Source organism: Nestor notabilis, unplaced genomic scaffold (genome assembly GCF_000696875.1).
Source record: "Nestor notabilis isolate BGI_N333 unplaced genomic scaffold, ASM69687v1 scaffold31070, whole genome shotgun sequence".
Classification (NCBI taxonomy): domain Eukaryota; kingdom Metazoa; phylum Chordata; class Aves; order Psittaciformes; family Psittacidae; genus Nestor; species Nestor notabilis.
This window is the reverse complement of record NW_009911175.1, coordinates 1-24,183: the sequence shown is the minus strand read 5'-3', so window position 1 is coordinate 24,183 and position 24,183 is coordinate 1. Positions and strand designations below refer to the sequence as shown.

At 35.5% G+C, this 24,183-nt stretch overlaps 1 protein-coding gene across 1 annotated transcript in view; it reads left to right on the top strand.

Annotated features, from left to right (window-relative positions):
* SLC12A2 (solute carrier family 12 (sodium/potassium/chloride transporter), member 2) overlaps positions 1-21,655 on the top strand; it is a gene marked incomplete at its 5' end in the record, with an annotated part of 41,539 nt that extends 19,884 nt beyond the window's left edge. Inside the window, 17 exons of the mRNA XM_010013572.1 lie at positions 155-262; positions 1,231-1,354; positions 2,724-2,825; positions 4,055-4,210; positions 5,518-5,617; positions 6,532-6,643; positions 9,186-9,326; positions 9,491-9,597; positions 11,524-11,603; positions 13,030-13,164; positions 13,826-13,873; positions 15,445-15,567; positions 15,743-15,854; positions 16,373-16,459; positions 18,580-18,715; positions 20,037-20,104; positions 21,017-21,655. Coding sequence (XP_010011874.1) covers positions 155-262; positions 1,231-1,354; positions 2,724-2,825; positions 4,055-4,210; positions 5,518-5,617; positions 6,532-6,643; positions 9,186-9,326; positions 9,491-9,597; positions 11,524-11,603; positions 13,030-13,164; positions 13,826-13,873; positions 15,445-15,567; positions 15,743-15,854; positions 16,373-16,459; positions 18,580-18,715; positions 20,037-20,104; positions 21,017-21,152 — 1,875 coding nt within the window. The remainder of the gene's footprint in view (positions 1-154; positions 263-1,230; positions 1,355-2,723; positions 2,826-4,054; positions 4,211-5,517; positions 5,618-6,531; positions 6,644-9,185; positions 9,327-9,490; positions 9,598-11,523; positions 11,604-13,029; positions 13,165-13,825; positions 13,874-15,444; positions 15,568-15,742; positions 15,855-16,372; positions 16,460-18,579; positions 18,716-20,036; positions 20,105-21,016) is intronic.
* Positions 21,656-24,183: the final 2,528 nt, after the last annotated feature.

Genomic DNA, 24,183 nt, shown 5'->3' with positions numbered 1-24,183 from the left:
TATAGTTCATTTGTTGATATGAATGCATGATATTCAAATAGCTTTTAAGTGAAGAGTGCATAGTATTTTATTCTGTTTGTGTAGTTAATGTTTCCATCCATATGTACAGTGTACTTTTTCATATTATTAAAAAAAATAATTATATTGCTTCCAGGTAATGAGCATGGTATCGGGATTTGCACCACTGATTTCTGCAGGTATTTTTTCAGCCACCCTGTCTTCCGCATTAGCATCTCTTGTGAGTGCACCCAAGATCTTCCAGGTAAGGGTGGAATCAAAACCATTATCTTTTAAAGAATAACTACAGTTACGTTTTGAGTCGGAATTTTTGGAAGGGGACTCTGACAAACTGCCATTGTGGTTCATACCAGTTGACAGCAGTACAGTGTTCTTGCTTAAAATGGGAAAGTGGTGCTTAACTGTTACTAAATGTTAGCTAGACCATGATTTGTTCGAGATCCAATGTGTTTCTGGTTAGTTCAGAGATTAGCTGGGGTGTTAACTAACATTACAGCAATCTACAAACCTCTTTTAAGATTTTTTTTATTGTAAGTAACAGTGGAGCATACAAAGAGAACGGACTAGTTCATTTCTCAGAGTAATCACAGATGGACACAGCATAGTAGAACCTGTAGCTGTGAAATCTTAATCTTTAGGGATTGCATTATGAAAATAATTGTGTACCAGTTCTCATGTAAATAATTTACATTGATTATCTTGTGTCCCTAAATGTATTTTGCTTTTACTTTGTTTTAACGATTTAAACTTATTCTTTTGTCTTAAGGATTCTCTTTAATTGGGTACAACTGTAGTGTCCTGTAATGATCTTACTTCCCAGCAGTTCAGAAGGGAGTCAAACATAGACGAGATTTTCTTGCAGAATGGAAGTACAAGTATTTATGCAGAGAACTAGTGTATACATTGAGCAAACTTTTCATTTTTTGAAAAAATATTGTCTCTAAAGAAGGATTCTTTGTGACTGTAAGATACCAGTTGAGTGAAATAGGCAATTACTTACAGAAGAACAAAAATTGTTGTTCTAGATAGAAATTACTGAAGGACAGAATACTGGAAACACAAGGGGTCAAGATGCAAAGACAATTGAAAGTAAAATTAGTACATGGTGGTAATAAACCTTTCAGGAAGATAATTTGCAGTGGAAGATAGCATTAGTAAGGATACAGTTTGAACAAAATGCATGCTGACTCTTGGAATTCTGTTTTTTCTTAGGCTTTGTGCAAGGACAACATTTATCCAGGATTTCAGATGTTTGCTAAAGGCTATGGGAAGAACAACGAACCATTAAGAGGATATCTTCTAACATTTTTAATTGCTCTTGGATTCATACTAATTGGTTAGTTTGAAATTACGATAAATCTCAATATCCTTTTGTCCTTTACAAGGCATTGTATTTCATATCATTACTTGCTAACAGTGTCCTTAGGTCTAATGCACAGCTTGATTCCAAGCCAGCATTCAAAAATCTTATTTTGAGAGTTACTTTTCTCCTCTTTTCTAGCTATAACTCTGTCTAGAATTGCAATAAATATGAATTGAACTATAGCAATCTGTATTTTTCTTGATAATGGCAGGTATCTCTCTTTGGATACTGTCAATAAAAGTACACCTTTTGCTTGAGGTAAAGAGATGTTACATCTTTTAAATATGGTAGTTTATTTCCTATTTTTAATAATTACAAACAGCTCAGTAAATGGCGAACTTGCATGAACAATACTTTTTAAAGTGTGTTTTTCTGTTAAGTTACAAACAATAGAGATGAGTGCTGATGCCTCTATGCTAAAGGTAAAGATAGTCTAGGTAGAATTACATGTGTTCTATCTAGATAGCAAACTAATTGTGCTGTCCGTCCATGAGTCCTGTACCAGTGCTTTTAAACTTTTTTATCCCAGTTTGCTCCTTGATCCTTCCCCCCAAGCCTGCTTAAGGCACAGGTATAGACATGGTGTCCCTGTGCAGTATGCTGACTGGAAACTTGCTTACAAGTAGAAGCTTGCAGACTAACATGGCACATTCTACATTTTGATCACTTTGGTGAGAGTACACACATGTTTTACCATGCTCCTCAAGGAAAGGAGAGCATCAGGTTCTTGATCTCTTTCACTAAAGAGGGTGTACTCATCACTGTTACAATGGTAGTAGACTGTAATAATGCACTGTATTAGTACCATTGATGAAACTTTTCGTTTAAAATGCAGGTAGAATAACATGTTTGTCACATTGCTCACACTGACTTTGCTGCTACCATTCACCGTAGTTGATTGTCTCTTGAACTTACTTGTGTCTCATTCTTTGTTGTTTGAAAATTGAGCTAGAGATGTACTGTATATGTATTAATGCTCTGTGTACTGTTTCTGACATTCTTTAGAACCCAATATGTTAGTACGCTGTTCGATCAAGCCATGGTGCGAAAGAAATCCTCTCAATTAATTGTTTTAAGGAATTATGTAGTGCTTCATAAGTGGCAGTCCTGGAACACTTAATAGTGTGGAAGAATGTTTATTTTTAAAATTGAAAGTTATGTTTCCCTTTAGAAGATAACTTAGCTAATAAGAGACCATTAACATAGTAGCTCTATCTGAAAAGAAGAATGAACTGCTGCTTTTTAGTGTACATCAGAAAACAGGTTTGCTGTAGCAGATTTTTTTACTCTGGAACCTACATGGTATCTTTCATAACAGCCTGCTTTTTTTTTTGTTTTACAGCTGAACTGAATGTGATTGCTCCAATTATTTCTAACTTCTTCTTGGCCTCATATGCCTTGATTAACTTCTCTGTATTCCATGCTTCTCTTGCAAAATCTCCAGGTAGGAACTACATTTTGAGGGTGAGTGTTTAGACTGAAATTTCCTTAAGCATAAATACAATTTAAAAGGTATTAATATAAATGAGTGTTTAGTTTAATTTAGTTACTGTTTGATTCTCATGATGCATCTGAATTACAAGCTTAATACTGTATATACTTGGGTCTTCTGAAATTTTGAGGACTGGGTGATCCAGTACAGTTTGGATCCAGTACAGTTTGGAACTAATTTTGTTACCTTTGCTGAGGGAACACAAGATAATTCAGAAACTCTTGAAGAAAGGTTTTTTTGTTAATTCTGTCTCTGGTGTTCAAGAATTATCCTTGAGTCATCTTTGGATCTCTTGCTAGTATTTTTCTCCCAGTCCAGACGAAACTGGAATTGCAGGTGGTATTGCCACATTTTTGTAGCCTTTGGTGTGGGAGGCTAGTTAGCTAACAGGAGTAAACCAAAACCCAGTACTTGCAGAACAGATGTGTGTCATACACAGCCCACTATGCATTTGTGCTGAAATAATGCCCTTAAAAGCTTCTTAAGTTGCTGAACTGTACATAAAATTATTTTTGCAGAACATGTGCATAGTGTGTTTACACAACAGTTCTATGTGTAATACACTTGTTAATGTTGGGTGTGTTAGTGGGGGTGTGCATGTGTGTTCTCCTGATTTTGGATAAACTTGTGACAAATAAGGATGTAAAACAGTGACAGTCCAGTATTTTGGCATATTCAAGTTGTACTTGGATACATCTGTCCTTTGGCCTTTCATGTGTGAAAATTTCTAGATGTGAAAATAGTAAAAATACACCACTACAAACCGTAGTATGTGAGAGAGCAAATCCATAAGCTGGTAATTCATGTTATACTACCTTTGACAGCAAAAATCAATTGTCAGGCAAGCTGTTTCCAAAGGTTCCTGTAGCTGTATTCAATATTGGCATAAACATCTTCAAACTTTCTGTTTAAGGTAAACTTTTAGTGGGCAAAATTAGGAACATTGGCCTATCTGTGTAAGAAAGATGTGAATTCATTTGATAGGTGGTGGAAAATTGGAAACACAAATGTGCCGAAGTCTGTATTTTGTACATTACTGAAACTGTCAGACATTCATATGAAATGTGATGCAGAACACTAGGGAAGGAGAAGAGGAATCACACCTTCCTTCTCTTTGAGTGATGATTAAATTAATTTCTGCCTTCTTTTCTCTTCTATCCCCCAATTTATATTTTGATTAGGTTGGCGCCCTGCTTTCAAATACTACAATATGTGGATTTCTCTTCTTGGAGCTATTCTGTGCTGCATTGTGATGTTTGTTATTAATTGGTGGGCAGCACTTTTGACATATGTCATAGTCCTTGGACTTTACATTTATGTCACATACAAGAAACCAGGTATGTATATGGGCTTCTTTTGGTTGTGATTGGGAAAGAGAGATGTAGAAGGAAAGACGTTAAAAAAAAAAAAAAAAAGGGGCAGAGAGGAGGGAGAACTGTAGAACTTCTGTTTGGCTAACTAATTCAAACTTCAGTTTCAGGCTTTTTAGTTGTAATGAAACATAATTATGCCTGTATAGTCATTGCTGTTGTTCCCCCTTCAAGTTATCAAGATGCATAAACTTAGACATAAACATTTGAATGAAAATTGGAGGAAAAGGTACATATGGAAAGAGCTTGGGTTGCAGCAACAAAGGCACTAGGAAAGCATGTTACATTTTGTAAGGAAATGAAAGAGCATGCTCTTATCAATCTGGATTGAAAGGGATTTGAGTGGTTGTGTTTCAGTAAACCATTCCTATAGCTATGAAAAACAATTTATAATACACTTTCTTCCCTCTTCTAAGAACACTTGGAAGTGTTCTTAGAATTGTAAGTGCAAGATGGAGCAGAATGGAACCAGAAAGTGTTCCTGAGGTTGAAAATAAGGAAAACCCTACATCCTGGGCTATGAAGATTATGAAGTACTTGGATGACAAATTCATTGTAGCTATCGAAGATGTATATGGGAACAAATAGAGAGGACACTTGGATCTTTCCTTTTATTGTAAAAATAATCTTAAAGAACTGTTTAATCTAGCAGTTTTTCACTGAAAGTATGTGACTTTATTTAGGCCGTGTTTCAAATTTAGTGCGATTACTTTTTCCTTTGATGTGATACAAAATAGCTAAGCACATTATATTTTTTTTCCTGAAGTGTGGTGGGTTTTATTGTTTTTTTGTTTGTTTGTTTTTGCTTTTTCTGTCTGGGGGTTTTGTTGTTTTTTGTTTGTTTGTTTGTGGGTTTTTTGGGGTTTGGTTTTTTTTTTTTGGCTGGGGTTTTTTTTTTTTTTTTTGGTTGGTTGGATTTTGGTTTTGTGGGGTTTTGGTTGTTTCCCCACCCCCACACACCCCCCTTGTGTTTTTGGGTTTTTTTTAACTCTGACGCAGTCTTTGAAATGTTGGGGGAGGGGAACCTCAATTCTTTCTTCCTCTAATTGTAAAAAGGCAAACTCTAACTTGTTTGCTAAAACTTCTACAGAGATGTTATCTTTAAATAGGATTGCGTACTGAGCTGTAGGGTTTGTTGACTAATATTGTGTAGAATGTACCAAGATATAGCTTAATTATTCTGTGTGTGTTTAGTTGGTGTTTAACAGATTTTGTGATCATACAGTTTTACAATGAACAGTTTTAAGTTATTGGAATGTCAAATCTTCCAACAGATGTGAACTGGGGATCCTCAACTCAAGCTTTGACTTACTTGAATGCACTACAGCATTCTATTCGGCTCTCAGGAGTGGAAGATCATGTGAAAAACTTCAGGTAACAGTTAATATTAAAGACATATGAAATGTATTCAGTAGGGTACTGTCACAATGTTTGCTATCATGTCTTCCATTATATGCCTGTTCGTCTCCTGTGGGTTATAACAACTTTAAATTTCATCACCATGGACATCTGCTGGACATATTTACATTAGTATGTTATTTCTGATTAAGAACGCCCTTCAGAAGCAAGTCTGTCTGATGCCTGCTTATTGTTATGTGCCTCATACTTTACATCATAAACCATGAACTGCATTCTTCTTTGATGAATTGTAAGATATGCTCCAAAATGCTAATGAGCATACAATCTACGTACTTGGTATAAAACAGTCTAACTTAAAATCCCAAAAATGTGTATGCTGTGTACTTTGTCTTCAACACCATCTATTTAACATTAGGCATTCTTCATTGCACTCCAGTAATGGTAAACAGGCTATGCAAGTGTTTTTCACACAGCTGGAGAACCGATTTGTTGTCTTGCCAGCTTGGGTACTCAGGAAGCTCCTACTGAAGGAGATGGTTTTCAGTCCTGTAGTATTTACACCAGTTTTCTGGAATAAGCTATTGTAGCAGAAAGATGCTTCCAAAAATTTAAAAAAAAAGTATTGTCTTAAACTAATTCCTCCAATTAAATAGAATCATAGACTGAATGTGACCTTACCTTGTGGTCATGTCCACTCCCTGACTGGATACACCATAGGTCTGGCTGCAAAGTTAGATCCAACTTTAATTGATCTTTACTTAATTTAATACAGTATTGTAAAAGTAGATGAGGTCGCTACCTCTCCAGTGACAGTTATGATTGTTTGGCAATATTTAGAAGAAACTTCATTCTGTTACTAAAAAAAAACACAATTCCAGATGAAATTCATTCCAACATTTTTTTTTTCCCTTCTCTATTCACAATTCTAGACCTCAGTGCTTAATTATGACAGGAGCTCCAAGTGCACGTCCAGCTTTGCTTCACCTTGTCCATGCTTTCACTAAGAATGTGGGTTTGATGATCTGTGGTCATGTACATATGGTAAGTCTATTCTATCTTTACTTTAAAGTTACTTTTGGTTTTGTTCTGTTTCTGGGGTTTTTTTTAACCTGTTTGTGATTCTTGTTTGTGTGGGGTTTTTTGGTGCTTTCTTTGTTTGTTTATTTTTTTAAAAGAAAGTGTCTTAGATATGGAGAAGTGCAAAACCAGAGATATTCTGGTAGGATCCGTTCATGTATGGGTTATCACTATTGCAGCTAGGTGTACTACAGGGGAAACTTTGCAAATTAGTACCTTTGGTCATTTGATGCTTAAATGCTGAGGAAGCTTTGTAGGAGTAAAGTGAATGTTGGATTACAGCCTGGGTCTCTTTCTGTCCTTGTGTCATACAGTCTCATGTTCTCTCTCATTCTTTGGACAGAGCAGTTGGTCAAAATGATGTGCAGTATACAGCTAGATTTCCTCTCAGTGTTAACATTTCAAGGAAATGGATAATTTTTGTAGATTTCTTAAAAATCCAGGGCTAAAATAAACTTCATTGAGCAGGAATTCAACTAGCTCAGCCAACAGATGAAAATGGCTCTCAACATTTCATGTAGATTTTTATTCCGTCATTACCAGGTTCATTTCATTGGCAGGTGAAACAGTAATACCAATAGGTATTTCCTTTGCTGTTACCTTTCTGCCCAGCCTCTAGTATTTTACTGACTTCCGCTGTTCTTTGTCAGGATATGAGGTATGGGTTTTTTGGGGTTGAGGTCTGTGAGGGCTGTTGTGCAAGGGCATAATTTTAGCAGTTCTTCTTAAAAAAGTTGTCTTCTACAGCAGCCTGTAGAGGTTTTGGGGTGGGGGGAAGGAAGTGAGCTTCAAGTAAATGTTTTTTAGTGTTGCACTTGTCATGAGTTGTCTGAACTGTGGCTGTACCAAATTTTCAGTTAGTTACAGAAAAGCTGTTGGATTTCTGATAAACATTGATAAATACACTTTAGCATATTTGGAATGTGTAGTTTAGCTTTTATATCTTAAGACCAAACTTCTATCACATCACTAAGAACATTTAAGCAAGTGTAACTTTAAATGCAAAGATTGGTTACTCTTAAATACATCTAAATTCACCACACTTGTTAAATCTGACTTGCTTATGATCTAATGAACAGAGTAAGGCCAAATCAAGTTGACGAAATATACAGAACATACATTTTGTTAAGCAAACACGGGCCAGTTTTGTCTTTAGAAAATTCAATTATTTTCAATTCTTGACTATACAAACTTAAAATTTCAGTGAGTGTGAAGGCCAGGAGGTAAGCTATCATAGATGGAATTACTGTCTTTCGAAAGAATAAGGTGGCATCATCCTTCTTGTAGGAAAGAAGTTTAGAGATTTTCTGGGAGCATATTCTATCTCTATTTAAAATTGCTTTCCTACAGCAAGGGTGACACTATCTCATTCTTCATAACTCTGATCATTTGGTCCATATCCCTTTTGTGCTGGGGACACCAGAATACGGTATTCCAGGTGGGGTCTCATGAGAGCCAAGCAGAGGGGAGAATCACCTCCCTTGAACTGCTGGCCATGCTCATTTGGGTGCAGCCCAGCATACAGTTGGCTTTCTGAGCTGCAAGCGCACACTGCTGGGGCATGTTGAGCTTCTCATCAACCAATGCCCCAAAGTCTTTCTCTTCAGGGCTGCTAACCATTTGGTCAAAGTATGTATCCTCTTGTAAACTGTATATTACTGCAAAAACTGGGCTGTGGTGTTCTTGACTATACCTCATCCTGTAGTCTGGATTTTGATATCGAGGAGGAGCACAGTGATTCATCCTGATGGAAGTAATAAAAAGAAATTAATGAGGAGATCACTTTGACTGCAACATAAAACTGCAGAAGTGACACTACTGTGACAAAGGCTTTCTGATTAGGATTATTTACACACAGAAGCATGCTTGTACAGCTTAAAACAAAGATTCCCATAAAGCTTAATATTAAATCATCCTGTATCTGTGTATATTTCATTACAAAGCTCTTTGCTTTTAAAATTGTATTACACTGTGGAGGACTGTCCTGGTTTCCACTGGGATAAAGTTAATTTTCTCCCTAGCAGTTGGTGCAGTGCTGTGTTTGAGCTTTAGTTTGAGAACAATGCTGATTACACACCACTGTTTTAGTTGTTGCTGAGCAGTGCTTACCCTGATCAAAGACTCTTCGGCCTCTTACCTCAACCTGTGGGGTTCACATTCTTTCGATTCTCCTCTCCATCCTGTCTGGGGAGGGTGGGGAAAAGAGGAGCGTGTGAATGAACAGCAAGCGTGTGCCACCTGCTAAGGAAGCAGGTTGTGCTCTGCAGGAGCAAGATTGTGAAATTTTGTGCAACCCTCCTCCAAAAAATGAGCATCTGGTTCACTCTGCTGCTGCTAATGCCTAGGATTTTTTTGTTTTGGAGTATTGGGTTTGTTTGGGTTTTTTTGATAGTGTGGAAGCATATTCTGAGGTTCTTCAAGCTTGAATTGGATTCTAGTGGGGTGGGACTTTATTACTACTTGTAAATTCTTAATCTCTCTCCTTTTTATTTCCTTATTTTCAAAGGGTCCTCGGAGGCAAGCCATGAAGGAACTGTCAACTGACTTGGCTAAATATCAACGATGGCTGATTAAAAACAAGATGAAGGCTTTCTATGCACCAGTGCATGCAGAGGACTTGCGGGATGGAGGACAGTACTTAATGCAGGTACACCTCTCCTTCAGTTTTTAATTATTTTATTTTAAATGGAAATGATTAGGATGAACATCAAAATTAGAAGTATTTTCATTTTTCAGAGTTATCTTAGAACTTTGAGAAATACTTTTTTCTGTGTAAGAAAATAATAGAACCTTTATTTTTGTTCTTCTTAGGCTGCTGGCCTGGGTAGGATGAGGCCTAACACCCTTGTTGTTGGATTTAAGAAAAACTGGAGACAAAGCGACATGAGAGATGTTGAAACCTACATCAATTTATTCCAGTAAGTAGAAAATGTGGAGTTGTAGCTCTTATGTTCCATTTCAGTACGTTCAGTAATAAGGTGATCTTAGGTGCATGAAGTCTCACGTAGACTCAGATTTTCCATATTGCTGATCCAGCAGTCTTCAGTACCTTGTTTTCTTCTGATATGGAAATTAATAAGCAAGTTCAAAAAGATTCTATTTCTATGTAATAACTCCTTCTGTGTCTAGAAATAGTTGCGGCAGTGGTCTGAGGTTAAGAGTCTTCAGAGATGAACCTGGTGTCTTTAAAGCGTGTTTTCTACTTAAAGCAGGGTTTCACTACACTACTTCTGTACAAATTAAGTGTAGCAGAGAATGAATCAATTCTTATGCTAAAGCTCAATCTTCATTAAACCTTGCTGTCACATACAAGAAATATTTTACTTACAAGATACACAGCACTGCCTCTCAAAATAATACAGTAGCCAAAAGGGAGGTGGGGAAAAGAAATTCTAGAGAAATTTGACAGTACTGAAAGGCAGACCAGTTCTGTCTGAAAAACTTCAAGAATAATTTGTAATACAAACACTTAAGAAAACCAAAGGTTACTTCTTGTACTTATACAGAAGTTATTTTGTTTTCCTTAAGTGCTGCTTAACCTGCTTCATTTGTGCTTTACAATTTTCATGTACTGTGCATTTAAAAGAAAGAGGATGGAGGGATTAAGGGGAGAGATTAGAAAAGAAAAACAAATCATTCCTTAAATTCATTAAGAGAAAAGAATCATGCCAGTTTCTTGAGAGAAGCCAGAGCATGAAATGCAGTGAAAAATAAGGAAACATATTGGTTAGTTCTTGGTTTTTCTTTTTTTCCTATTTTATTTTGGAATGGTTTGTGCTGGAAGATGTGTCAAGGCCAACAAGTCATGTGGTTCTCCACATCCCAAAAGAGAAACCTCACGAGGTAATAACTGTAGGTCAAGCATGTTTCTGGAGAATCTCTGGAAAATTGAAAGTTTCTAAAGCACACAATAGACATCTAAACTCATGTAATCTGTACAGATTTAACAAATTAAATAATTAATTTAAAATGTTTACTGATGGACAGAACATTTTCTTATTAAATCAACCTCAATTTTTCTTGAATAATAGAATATATTGACACTTTGAACATTTCTAATCAAGTCTTACTACTTCTAAAGAGAAGCATTTAATGAGTGAAATCTTCAGAAATTTCTGTCTGTGGAAATGACATGGGAGGGAGTTCTCTGATTCATGGTTGCTTGTAATAAGGTATTTGTATTTAAAAGACTGATGATTAATGGCTCTTGCAAAAGTGAATGATATGGTTAAGTTTATGTTTTTCTGTTGAGGGTTTTTTTGTGTTTCATTTTACTCTGCTTTCACTCAGTGATTTATTCAGGCTTTTTGCTTGTTCGTAAGATAATAATGTTTTCCTTTATTTTTTTTTAAAGGGGCAAGTTCCTTTCCTGTCAGATATAATGGGAATAGGCACGTTATAGCTAATTTGGTTCTATCTTACAGGTTCATAAGTGTGTTTAATACCAAATATTTTGGAAACTTGTGCTGAAGTTTGGGTTCTCAGATCAATGAGATCTAGTCAAAATATGTCCCTTTTTATGGGGAGAGATAAAAGTTTAGATTTCTCAGTGTATCTGGCATCCTTCATGAAAAACTTGACCGGCCTGCTTCTGTTGCTGTTATTTAATTGCTGTTTGTAGGGGAGAGATTGAGAGGGAATTGATCTTTGTTGCTTTTTAGGATACAGTGTTCAGTTCACTAATGCAGTTGAGAGTCTGGAATTCAAACTGAAATTGTAACACACGTTTATGATTTGGGAGTGTAAATGGCAGTATTTAATCACTGAAGTTTGTTCAAAGAGGGTGCATAAAGTAGCTCTTTGGAAAAGAAAAAGCTGAAAATATCTTTGTTCCTTTTGTTCAGTGACGCCTTTGACATTCAGTATGGTGTAGTTGTCATCCGCTTAAAGGAGGGCCTAGACATTTCTCACCTTCAGGGCCAAGGTGAGATTTATTTTGTTTCATCTGCTTCTAATTCCCTTTTAATACTGCTTTCTGAAAATACTAAATGAAAATAAATTAAAAAAAAAAACAAACAGAAACAAACCAAAAAACAAAACACACACACACATTAAACAAACAAACCCAAACAAAAAAAGCCCCAAACACAACAAACTAAAACAACAGTTGTATTTACAGAATAAAAATCACTTAAAGTAGCAAATCAGAAATGTAAATGGCAAACCACCCATGTATAGCAATAGAACTTTGTTTCTTGTGTGTTTCAACTTCCTATTCATAAGCTGTATATAGTTTTTTCGTAAGGATTTACTATTTTACTGAAACAAACAGGCTGGCAAATTGGTATAAAGTATTTGGACCCAAGTCTAAAAATGATGAAAATAACAAATGTTGCATGATCCAAGAGTGCTGTGGGTCTGGTGTGGGTTGCCAGCCCCTACATGCACTAGGTTAGAAACCTCAGCAGTAGTCCATCTCAAGTTTGGAAAGGTTTTGTTTTCATGTAGAAGGCTTGGTTATGCTTTGTAGTAGTGGTCTTAAGCCGAATGATACAACTTTAGTTAAATTTCAAGCTGAAAAATGGAGAAAGCCTGTGAGCTTTGGCAGCAACTGTCTGCTGAATTGATGGCATCTAATTTGTTCATAGCTTGCTCCCTACAGCGCTGCACAATGAAGAACACTTGTGACACAAGCTCTGTAGGGGGGCATCCTCTTGAAAGAGGAAAGAGTTGTTACTTCACTGGAAACACAGAAATGTCTTAGGATTTGGAGAGAAGCAGAGAGCTTGTCACAGTGTGCGGTAGGCATAGGAGTGTGAGAAAACAGCAAGGAGTGTAGCATGAAAACAAAACTCCTGAGAACACTGGGGAATGAAACACCAAGATGTCAGAAGCTTCTTAATATCCCCTGGAGACTGAGTTTGCTTTAAATCTGACAGCTACCACATAGCCCCACTGAAGCCAGACCTTGAAAAAAATCCTGGCTTTGAGAACATACTTGTCTAGGCCTTGTCTGAGGTTCATCTTTTTCTTGTAGTTAGAGTAGAAATGGAAAATACTTCTACAAGTAATTTTGTTTTCCTCCTGGTTGTGTTTTTCAGTATTAGTTAGGTCTGGTTTTTGTTCAGCCTGTAGTAATGCAATCAACAGCGAAAATCTGGGAAGGAAATAGCAGGAAATTAACAGCTTTGCTCAGAGGAGTCTCTTTGTACTCTGAAGCAGTTCACACAAGACTTTTTGGTTGTTGTTTTCCACCTTTTCTTAAAATGTTCTTTCCCTGTCTTTGCCATGGCATAAGAATTGCATTAGAGTTTAACTGAGTAGAACTATCTCAGTATTGTCTCATACCTGTAATGATACCATCTGGAACAATTACGTTGTTTAAAATGTGTTTCTTTGCTTTCTCGAAGAAGAATTGCTGTCATCCCAAGAAAAATCTCCATGTACCAAGGATGTCATAGTAAAAGTGGATTATAGCAAGAAGACAGAGACAGACACTTCTATAGCTTTTGCTCCATCATCTAGTGAAAGAACTTCACGTAAAGGTAACTTGCTCGTTAGCAATGAAATTTGAATTCTCCCTGTTTCTCTCTTTCATTCTGTCTTCAGATTCTCTCTCCCCTCACCAGGGAATTATTTAAGGCAGTTTTCTGTGTGGAATAGAAGTGTGTCATGCTTTTCTAGCTGTTGATATCTAAGCACTAAAGTTCTTTTGTTTAGGGCTTCTAGTATCTAGAATACATCTTCTGCATCCTGTCGCTTAAATAAAACGGGGAGTAGACAATGACATGCAGTAGATTTTCTTTGTTAATGAGTTTGTCAGGCATTAAAAATTGCTTGAGAATTGTGCTACACATCTGTGCATTTAAGTGTGATTTGAAGGCTGCTAAATTTATGAAGGTTTTTCCACCTCAGGCTAGAGTATTATATACATGTTAGCTGACATAAGTAATTCATAATATTTTGACATGACAATAACCAATTTTCCTCTTCTTTTTAAAATAAAAGCTCGGAGTGACTTAATAGTTAAATGAGCAATGTGAGTACAAATAAATCTGAGGATCTAGTAGACTGCATTTGTGTTCTTTTCTTTGTATGAAAATCCATTTCATTCTACATCTTTATTTTGTTTTTTATATACACTAGTAGTGCTTTCATTAACATCAAAATTAACATTTTTATTTTGTATCTTTAAAAATCTTCCAGAGGAGGACGAGGATGGAAAGACTCCAACACAACCACTATTGAAAAAAGGCAGGCATTTTCCACCTTTTTTGTGTTAAATCATTCTTTTGCATTATTAATTTCAGTTTTCCTTTTGTATTCCTTTCTACACACACACATATATCTAAATGAAAGAGAGGAAAATATCAACCTTGCAATATTGTTTCCTCATGTCTGCTTGGGAATGTGCTTGGTGTTTAGGGATTTGACCATGGAAAAATGCAACTTTGTGGCAATTCCCAGACAAAGTTGCTACTGAGAAAGGATTGTGCTTATGTCTAAGATACCAATGTTGGAAATTTCTTTTTTTTTTTCTTTTTTTTTTTTTTTTTTTTTTTTTTTTATGTTTGTTTGTTTGAACTTTTAAGTAACATTTGAAATGTGTTCAGGAGCTTGTTCAGTACTCTGTGTCTCAGATGTCTATCTGGGTCCTTAACTTGATTTATGAGTACCTCAAATGCTACTTAATGGGGCAGTGGAAGTGCTCCATCAGTATATTCAGTAGATCTTCTAAAGACATGGTTGCTGCTCTGTTACTTGGAGTTCTTCAGTAACTTTCAAATTAAAGCATAATACAGCCACTAAGTGAGATTAACATCTGAAATAATACAAAGTATTAATTCAAATAAACAGCATTTTCAGAGCACTTTTCACTTCCTGGTTTATTTCAGACTTTTCTCAAGTTAAGCAAATATTTTTGCCTTGACTAAAATTTATCTAACTTTTTTGTTATTTTCTTCATAATTTCAACAGCTAGAAGCTGTTGTGTTTTAATAATGGAAAATGAGATTACTTCTTGAAGCACAAAATGGCAGTTTGGAAGAAGTCCCAGTATGCAGTAAAGTAAATGTAAATCAGTCACAGATGTAAATTTAAAAATTTCCAATAAAATAATGACCGAGATGAACAAGAGCTCCTGGCTTTTGTTCAAACTGAAGTTTTAATTAAGGGAAAGGGGTTAGTTTTTTTCCTTTAGTTTCTTAAATATATTTACCTGTAATAATCTAATTGAAAATGCCACTGTTGTCTTGTTCCCAGCAAATCCAGTAATTTTGCTATGCAAAATAATTTATATTGTGCTTCGCAATCTTGCAGATGCAAAACCATACTTGTTGCAAAAGACAGAATTCCAATATGCAAAACTAGCTTTTCTTTTCACCATATAATTGAAGAAAAATTGATTTAAGGAGGGAAGACAAGTCCTTAGGACGTGGTATTTACATGTAAATTAGTATCTACATGTTTTTACAGAAGTCTTATCATATGCAAGGGGTAACAACAGTGCATGACCTAACACTCTGAAGTAGGTATGAAATTACTTAAATTGTGAAAGCGAGTGTAACTTACAGATCGTTTATTTCTCAAATGTCTGCTAAATGACTTACATTTAAATCTTCAGCTACTGAAATTATGAGTTTGCAGGTTTCCTAAATACAGCTCAGTTTATATTAATTTAATAAAAATTTGGAGTCAGGTTGGGGGAAGAAACGGTTATTATTTAAACTTGGAGATACCACAGAATACTAAGAAGTTGCATTTGATTAATTTCTGAGTGATAAAGCAAAATGCTTAACTTCAATTTTATCATATTTTTTTTCCAGATTCAAAGAGCCAGTCTTCTCCTTTAAATTTGACTGACCAAAGGCTTCTTGATGCTAGTACTCAGTTCCAGAAGAAACAAGGCAAAAGCAATATTGATGTCTGGTGGCTCTTTGATGACGGAGGTAATGTGCTTTATACTTTAAAAACAAATGTTAAAAAGTCACTGAAGTTACCTTTTAATTAATTATTAATAGATACCTTTAAATCGGTTCATACATAGATTACAAATGTGTACTATTAAACTCTAACACGATGCTATGTTTTCTGAATCGTTCCCAAATTCTGGTCAAACTGCAGGTTTGACACTGTTGATTCCGTATCTTCTTACAACCAAGAAGAAGTGGAAAGACTGTAGGATCAGAGTGTTCATTGGTGGAAAAATAAACAGGATTGATCATGACAGAAGAGCGTAAGTTTACCTTTAAAAATTTAATTTGAAATGCTAATAGATCATTTTACACAGGGCATGACTTTCTGTTCCGTAGTAGCCTTCTTTCAGTTGCTCTTTGGTTGAGGTGTAATCATATTCTGTTCCCTTTCTCCAAAAAAGAGTTCCATTTCCCCCAGATTGTTTTGGATGAGATACCTCAAGTTAAACTAGATGCAGCAGCATTGTCTGACACTTAACATTTTTTTTTTTCAAATATTTTCTGAGTTTGTCTTTAAAGAAGAGCTCTTCTCTTAGTTTTATGGTTTCAAAATGTTGGGGTTTTGGGGTTTTTTTTTCCCAAAGCATGTTGTTGATTTATAGCTGTGTGCCAGGTCAATTTTTTTTTTCCCCCTGAATTTCCTATCACGTTTAACACAATTAAGTTGCTCCCACACACACATACACACAACTTGTTTTTCAACCAAACACCTATCTGTTTAACCCTGTGAAATAATTAAAAATTTGATCATGCATAACGGCTTGTTTTCTTGATACAGGATGGCTACTTTGCTCAGCAAGTTTCGGATAGACTTCTCAGACATTATGGTACTTGGGGATATTAATACTAAGCCAAAGAAAGAAAAGTAAGTCTCAAAAAGCCCAACTTGTTTGCTTGCTGAATACTTGATTCATTCATGAATTTTGAATACTTCATTCTTTCCTACATAGCAGTTTTGATTAGAGTCGTTCCTATGACATCCAGTGCTTCACAAAAATGCAGGAAATAAATTAAGCAATAACCTCTACATCCAAGAACATAGAATTTTGTATTTTTTTAAATCTCTGGCCCTTAGACTGTAATACTAAACTTAGAAAAATACAGTTTTAAAAAAATCCAGTTTGTCTGGAGGAAAAGAGAAATGCTCACAAATAACTTAAATGGCTTTGATCTTACTTGGAGTTGTAGTTTGAAGACCAAGCTTTGTTATATTAAAGACCCATGTGTTATTTCTGATTTTCAACTTTAAAAAATATTAAATGATAGATGGCTTTCAGTAAAAATTTGTAACAGAATATGTAAGATTGAAAAATGTTATCCTCCTTTCCATTTAAGTCATCTTTAGTGTGTTGAAGCTGTAAAACTATCTTTTATGTGGATTCGCATATGACTGAATAATTTCAAATCATGCAAATTAGAAAGTACTTATTTCCAACTTAGGTAAATGATAAAGGCTAGTATGCATTCTTTTTCATCCTGCTTTTAGTCACCTTTTCTTTAATGTATAGAATATATCAGGCAATTAGAACAGTCGAGTATTCCTGCCACTCTGATGCTTTTGGATGTCTTAGCTCCTGGGAGCCTGCTATTTTACAGTGTGAAAAACTTAGAGGTGGCACGTATTAAAGTATAACAAGTTGAGATAGTAAAATTACATAGAATTATTTTTATTTCATAGAGGTGACCTACAAGTTATTTCCTCTGAGAGTGTTTCTTTTCTATCTCTGTGGATACATTCCCCATGATATATCCAAAACCTTCGTAAGATGCTAGTTGGCATTAATAATACCTGTAAGGAAAGTGGAAGAACATGATTTATGTTGTGGTGTTATATAATAGGATATTGTCACTACTTTTCTTTTTTGTTCAGGCAAAAAATAGCAGATCATATTTGTGCTTTCCTTTTTGATGAAGGTGATGTCACCGTAACTTCAGTAAAGACCACCAAGAGTAGAAAAAAATACATTTTAAGTAGTGCGGGGTTTCCTGGAGGAACAGGAACATCTCACAAAATGGGCATGTGGGGAGTATTTAACTATACAGAAGCTAAGATGGTACACATACTGATACTACAATTTATCCTGAGAGGTATTCTTTAGTGTTTGTTAAACTTACCACACTGTAATTTGCAACCACAAAAGACTGGCAATACCTTGTCATCTATATAAAAAAAAACCTCATTCAAATAGCATCAAAATGCAGTTACTTCATTGGATGCAAGACATACATTTCAGTATGTATAGGTAAAAATCTTGTTTATTTTTCTCACATCTCACATGCTGGTGCTGTTGAAAGACAGGTTACTTTCATAACTTGTGTCAGCCGTGTTTGCTGTTCAAGTATCTTAAATGTCAGTAGAGAAAGTAGGGTAATGTAAGTTGTTCTTTCTAGTAGAAACAAATACCTGTTCAGTCTTCAGAAGGTTTTCTTCCAAAGTTTCTGCTAAAGTTCAAGTAAATTCATAGTAGCACCTCATATTCTAACAAGGGCAACAGGTAAAGAAGATGGCTGTGGTTATTTGCATTTGAATGTGGCTCTAGGACTGTATTGCAAAGGTTAAAAAATAGAACATCAAAGCCAAAATCCTAATGGCACTAGCATGAGACTTGATGGCTATTTTTTTAGTGTGACATGTAAACTAGTCTTTCAGATTTCATTCTGAAGCTACTGTTACTTACTCAACTCCTCAACTTTCAAAATTACAGTATAACTCCTATCAAAAGTTGTTGGGGTTTTTATTTTTAAACTGGCTAAAACTTTTTATTGCATGATGAACAGTGAAAGCTCCTACAGATGTCCCTGATTGTTGAATTATGTCTGCATATATAAATAGCTGATTTGATGTTCTAACTGCAGTTGACAGTGAACAGATTTCAGTTCACTTTATTTTTACATGGTAATAAACTTAGTTTCTGATACCATGAAAGTCATTGGTGACACAGACTCATATCTATTTTAACATGGCTGTTCAACTCAATCATTCAGTATTGCAGCTTTTGAAGAAATGATAGAGCCTTTCCGACTTCATGAAGATGATAAAGAACAAGAAGTTGCAGATAAAATGAAGGAGGATGAACCATGGAGGATAACAGATAATGAACTTGAGCTTTACAAAACAAAGGTTCTGTATTTATTTTTTCTCCTACTGCATATGTGGATGTAAAATCAATGAGTTCATGCTTATAATTCTCTCTCTTCCATAGCTGTTTTTATGCATAGCTGATGGAAAGCAGTATCTAAAACCATTTAGGTGGTTTGCAAAAAAAAAAAAAAACAACAAAGTTCTGCCTTCTGGGAAGGCAAGGACCTAAATGCCTTTCCTACATTATTTTGTCAGTTAATTTAGAACCATATAGTCTTTACTCAGCTGTCCAGTGTTTTGTTTTGTTTTAACCAAACATACCACATCTAATTGCTGTTAAAGAGCAATTAAAAGCTTGACATTTTCCCCAAGTAGTCATGCACTGTAGAGGCATCAGAGGTATTCCTTTTCAAGTGCTTCTGTAGAGGAGACTCAGGTAGCAGCCTGTAACATGATTCAAATAGACAGGTATCTGAAAAAAACCCCTGGTTACAGTTTTAGTGATCTTAGGTTCTTCAAGATGGTTTTGAATATATTCCACGCATCTTTTTTCTTTCCTGTCTGGGTTTTATAACTTCTGTGAGGATTTGCAGTAGGGAAGAAATGGTGTGCTGCTGACATCTCTTAACTGCAAATTACCAAGGGGCTGGGGGAGAGTGGAAATTTTATAAAGTCCAGTTACTTTATGGTTAATGACCTGCTTGATGCTTTCCTGTTCCTCATGTGTATAAACACTGCCAAAACTCATTTCAGTGAGTAACTGAAGTGATTTATTCTTCTGCCTACTAATAGGTTAATTGTTTCCTCAGACACTAGCCTGCAGGTTAACTAGACTAAAGCTTATTTGAGAATAACAGAACTGTAAGAAATGGTTACCTCAAAATGTTTGCTAGGAAGTTAGCTGGCATAAGAGAGCTGAAAACTACTGAGGAAGCTACCTGAGACATTAAGATAGTGTAGGCCCACCATGGAGATGAAGACAGGACTTCACTTCTCTAAGATGTATTCACTGTAAGCTTCTAGGATACAGTTAAAAGAACCTTAAAAAGAGCATATAAGGGGTTCTTGCTTACAAGAGCTATGGAGGGTGGTACCATTATTAGAGGAACTACTTTAAACCTAAACATTCATAGTACCTGGCTTAATTCCACATTTTAAGCTTACTGCTTTCTCCTCTCCCAGCCTTGCAACCATAGGTGGTTTGGAAAAGTGAACAGGTTGCCAACTGAGGTGGAAGTACATGCTTTCTCCAAATGACTCATACCAATTGATCATAACTGTTTTCCATTTTTCTTGAATGAATGAACTTTTTGTACTTTTGTATAAAAGATCTTCCTAACAAGTTTCATTTTAATTACAGACTTACCGCCAGATTAGGCTAAATGAGTTGCTACAAGAACATTCAAGTACAGCTAACATAATTGTCATGTAAGTAAATGATGTGTACTGTTATCCTAAGTGATACAGAACTGCAGTTTGAAATACAAGTATGTGTAAATACAGATCTGGAAAAAGCTGGTGCCTTGACATTAAAGTACAGAAATACTCAAGGTTTCAGTGCTGGATGTTAGATGTATGGAACTATCATACTAATAAATGAAAAATGACCTGTGTAGCTTTAGATGATTACCTCCACATTTGTAGTGGGGTCAGGATTCCCACAGTTCTTCCTCTCCCGCATGGCAAATATTCCCCTTTCTTTCCCATCCGTCCATTCAGTTCTTTTCCTAGGAAATCTCCCTAGGTAGTTACATATTCATCCTGCTGATGGATTTTCATGGAATTGCTTTTGGTGTAAACAAGCAGAATGCAGATTGTAGGTTTCCTTGCTGTGTTTTTCTTTAGGATCATGCTTTATTGCTCCATGAAGTAGTATTGCAAGTGAAGTTTGAGTAGGGCAAATAAACAGTAGGGGTTTTTTAAGAGAAGTGTATGGCGTGTTTTGGATGGGCTGTGAGAAAGAATATGAGACTGCACCAACCTAGCATTGTAAGAAAAAGCTTTTTTAAAAAAATTTTGATGAGTTTTTCAAGAAGCTGTCTTCACCTGAGGAGAATTCTCCATGAAGCTACCTGAATACAAAATGATGGTAAGAGGCCATAAGTGAGGGGTAAATAGATGTAAAGGCCTCTGGTGCTTAACATACGAACTCTCAACCCATTAACTGAAGTTGGGGCGGGGGGGTGGAGGAGAGGAAACAAAACAGAAACTGAAAAGGTTAGGAAATGTAACTTTGCATCTACCTCTCTGCACAATCATACTTTCATGTTCACATGATATGACTTGTACTCCACCAGGTTTTTCTAATTGTCGAATGCTTTTTTTGTTTGTGAATTGTAGGAGTTTGCCAGTTGCACGAAAAGGTGCGGTTTCCAGTGCACTGTACATGGCCTGGTTGGAAGCACTTTCTAAAGATCTGCCACCAATTCTTCTTGTTCGTGGGAATCACCAGAGTGTTCTTACCTTCTATTCGTAAGAGTTCTGCACATGGGACAGCTATGATGAAATGGTACTTCAGTGCACAGGGGAGAGTGACTTACATATATATGGTCTATAGTTTATTAACATCACAAAGGCAAAAAGTGACTGTTCTTTCACTATTTCACTGACTTGAAAGCACACAAGGAAAGTCACTGTATTTCTAAAGGTGTGACATCTTCAGTTTTATTCTATATTTTCTGTAATCTTGCTTAATGGGGGAGGATTCCTTGTTAGACTGAAGAACAAGACAAGCGTTTTGTTTGCTATTTGAATAGCAGCAATAAAATGTTTTATTTTTGATCAATAAAAGTATTATAGATTTATAAAAGCCTTTTAGCCTTGAGGTGCCTTCTGAAATTAACCAAATCTCATCCATACATCCTATTTTGTAAATTTATATAGAATGTCAAAAATCTGCCTTCAGCTAAGAGTTTAGATCAGACTTCCTTTAGTTTCTAGTCTCTTCCATATTACAATAAAAATGAATGCTGCTTTTCAGTCTTCCATCAAGATATTAGTTCTTAATACTGTATGTTTTCTATTGTCAGATTTTTTTTTGGTTTTTATTATTATATCTGTTAGATTTAAAGTTCAAAATTAGGGCAGGTCAGTTGTACTAACAGAAATTCCTGATGTGATTGTTAAGACTTCGTGCTACTAAATTTCGTAAGAGTTAAAATAAAATCAGTTCCTACTAGCAGAGAGATCCTTTCCTCAAATTTGGCAATGTGTGCTACTGAGATACATGGCTAACTTTAGCTACCTTGGCAAAGGCGGGTCTAGAGCTTCGTAGCTCTAATGTGAAGCCAAATTCATCTTACTGTCTGAGGCTCTTAGTACAAATTAGAAGAAAAAGACCTGTCCTAGTTCTTGGCCTATTATGTTTTGGTGTCACTTTCAAACTTACTTTGAAACAAAACTTAAGGCTTGAATGGGGATAATATAAGCAATGTGATGCTATCTAACAGAAAACAGTAAACACTATGTGGAAACTTGCTATCCAATATAAAATGTAAAAGCTACAGTACTCTCGCATTTTTCAACAAATGGTTAAAAGGACCACTAGTTACTAGGGGAGATGTTTTTAGGTCAATTCATTCAGTTGTCAGAAAATACATTTATTCTTATTAAATAATACTCAGGTTTGATTGTCTAGCCATTTAGATCTCTTCCATGCATCCTACTTTATACATTTTCTATGTTCAATAAAGAAACTGCCAATCTTGTGTGCCCTTTCATTGTATATTTTGAAAACTTCATAATTTAGTCTACTATGAACACCTACACAAGAAAATTCACTTGAGCCTTTGTGTAAAGGTCCTAGTGTGAACTATTTTTTAAATTCCTAATATATTTTGGATAGAAAGGATTACCTAAAAACATTTCACAAGCTTTTGATATTAGCATTGGACATGCTACTGGATCAGTTTACCAGTGGTTGAGTGACTTTCACTTAAGGATGCACAGAAAAGGTGTATTTTTATGCTAAATACAAGATCAAATTGAACTATAACTTCCTTTTGAAGGACAAAGCATAATTGTTGTGTGGTAAGGTAGAGCTTCAAGTTGTTGTGATTAAAGATAAAAATAATCTACACAGTGCAGTTTACGATGTTGTCAAGTGCTTGATAAGCAGCAAAAAATCTTTTTTGCTGTTTCTGTCAATTGGATTTGAGATTATTGAATCACTTCATTTATTAAAAAAAATTAATAAAAACAAATGTGTGTTTTGCTGCTAAGTGTGAGATAACTGATGCCAGCATGAACCCAGATGTTATGATAGACATTGTAAGACAAGACTGCAGTAAAAGTGCTGTTTCCTTCCAGGTGAGGGGGTGGGGAACAAACTTACCAATGTATCTATTACAGGTTTTACAGTGTTTTTTTGAGGAAAGGGATGTCACATTGTGAGTATGGAAATCATTGCCGTGATTCTTCTTGTTTTGTGGGTAACATTCTTTTGAACAGATGGGCAGTAAGGCATGGACTTAGTGCTGCTATCTTAAAAAAAAATAAAAACATGCACAGGTACACTTACTTAAAAGATTTTTTTGCCCATTCAGGAAATCATTGCTTGTGATCTGTAACACAGAAACCAAATGAAGTGTGTGTGTACATGCATATATGTGTATAAAAATTATATAAAATATATCTAAATATGCATATGGGGATAGTTAAGGTAGTCTGTGAAGTAATGTAGGATGCTTTTCACATGCACTCTCAGAAGTCCACTAATGCTAGGCATGGGGTCAAGCTTCAAGATTATTTGCTACACTAAAATTTCAGTAGTTAATGGTAATTGTTTGCAAGATGTCAGTTAGTGGCAGTCACTCCAAACTTCTGCTTTTGATTTTGACGCCAAATTTAGGTATGTTCCAATCATTAATTACTTGAAAAACGAAATCACTTACATATGGCAATTCATATCTTCTATAGACTAGGTTTCTTTGTGTGGGTTTAGAAAGACAGTAGTAGCTGGAGCAAATCAATTATTTATTTGTTCACTTGTATTTAGGTTTCCTTTTACATACTTTCTTTTTATATGCTTTTTCTGACATTGCATATTTAAAAATAACTGAAAATAATTTAAAGATCTGAGCATTAGTGGGTAATGGCCCACTTGGTTTGAAGAGTTAAGATTTGATACTGTACTGTAACTGTCACACACAATGCTTTTCTAATGTTTTAACGTGATTATTGCAGTTAATACTTTGTACCAGGGGGATGTCACTGCAATAAAAGGAAGTGAATTCAATACAATTGTGTTGTCTCACAAAGCCTTTTTTATTGGTGGGGATAAGGAATAATGTTCATAGTAGCATATTAATAATGAAAACAGTTCCTGATAGGTGAATATGCTTATTGCGTGCATCTGGTACTTAGGTTTATTCTGGAATTTGCTTAGGACCATGCAGACCTTAAAGCCATTCAGGTGTCTGGTATAAGGAGACAAGTGTTTTGTTCTTGGGGAGGGGGAAGTTATCCGCATGACCGGGTGCAAGTCATAGAATCATAGAATAGTTAGG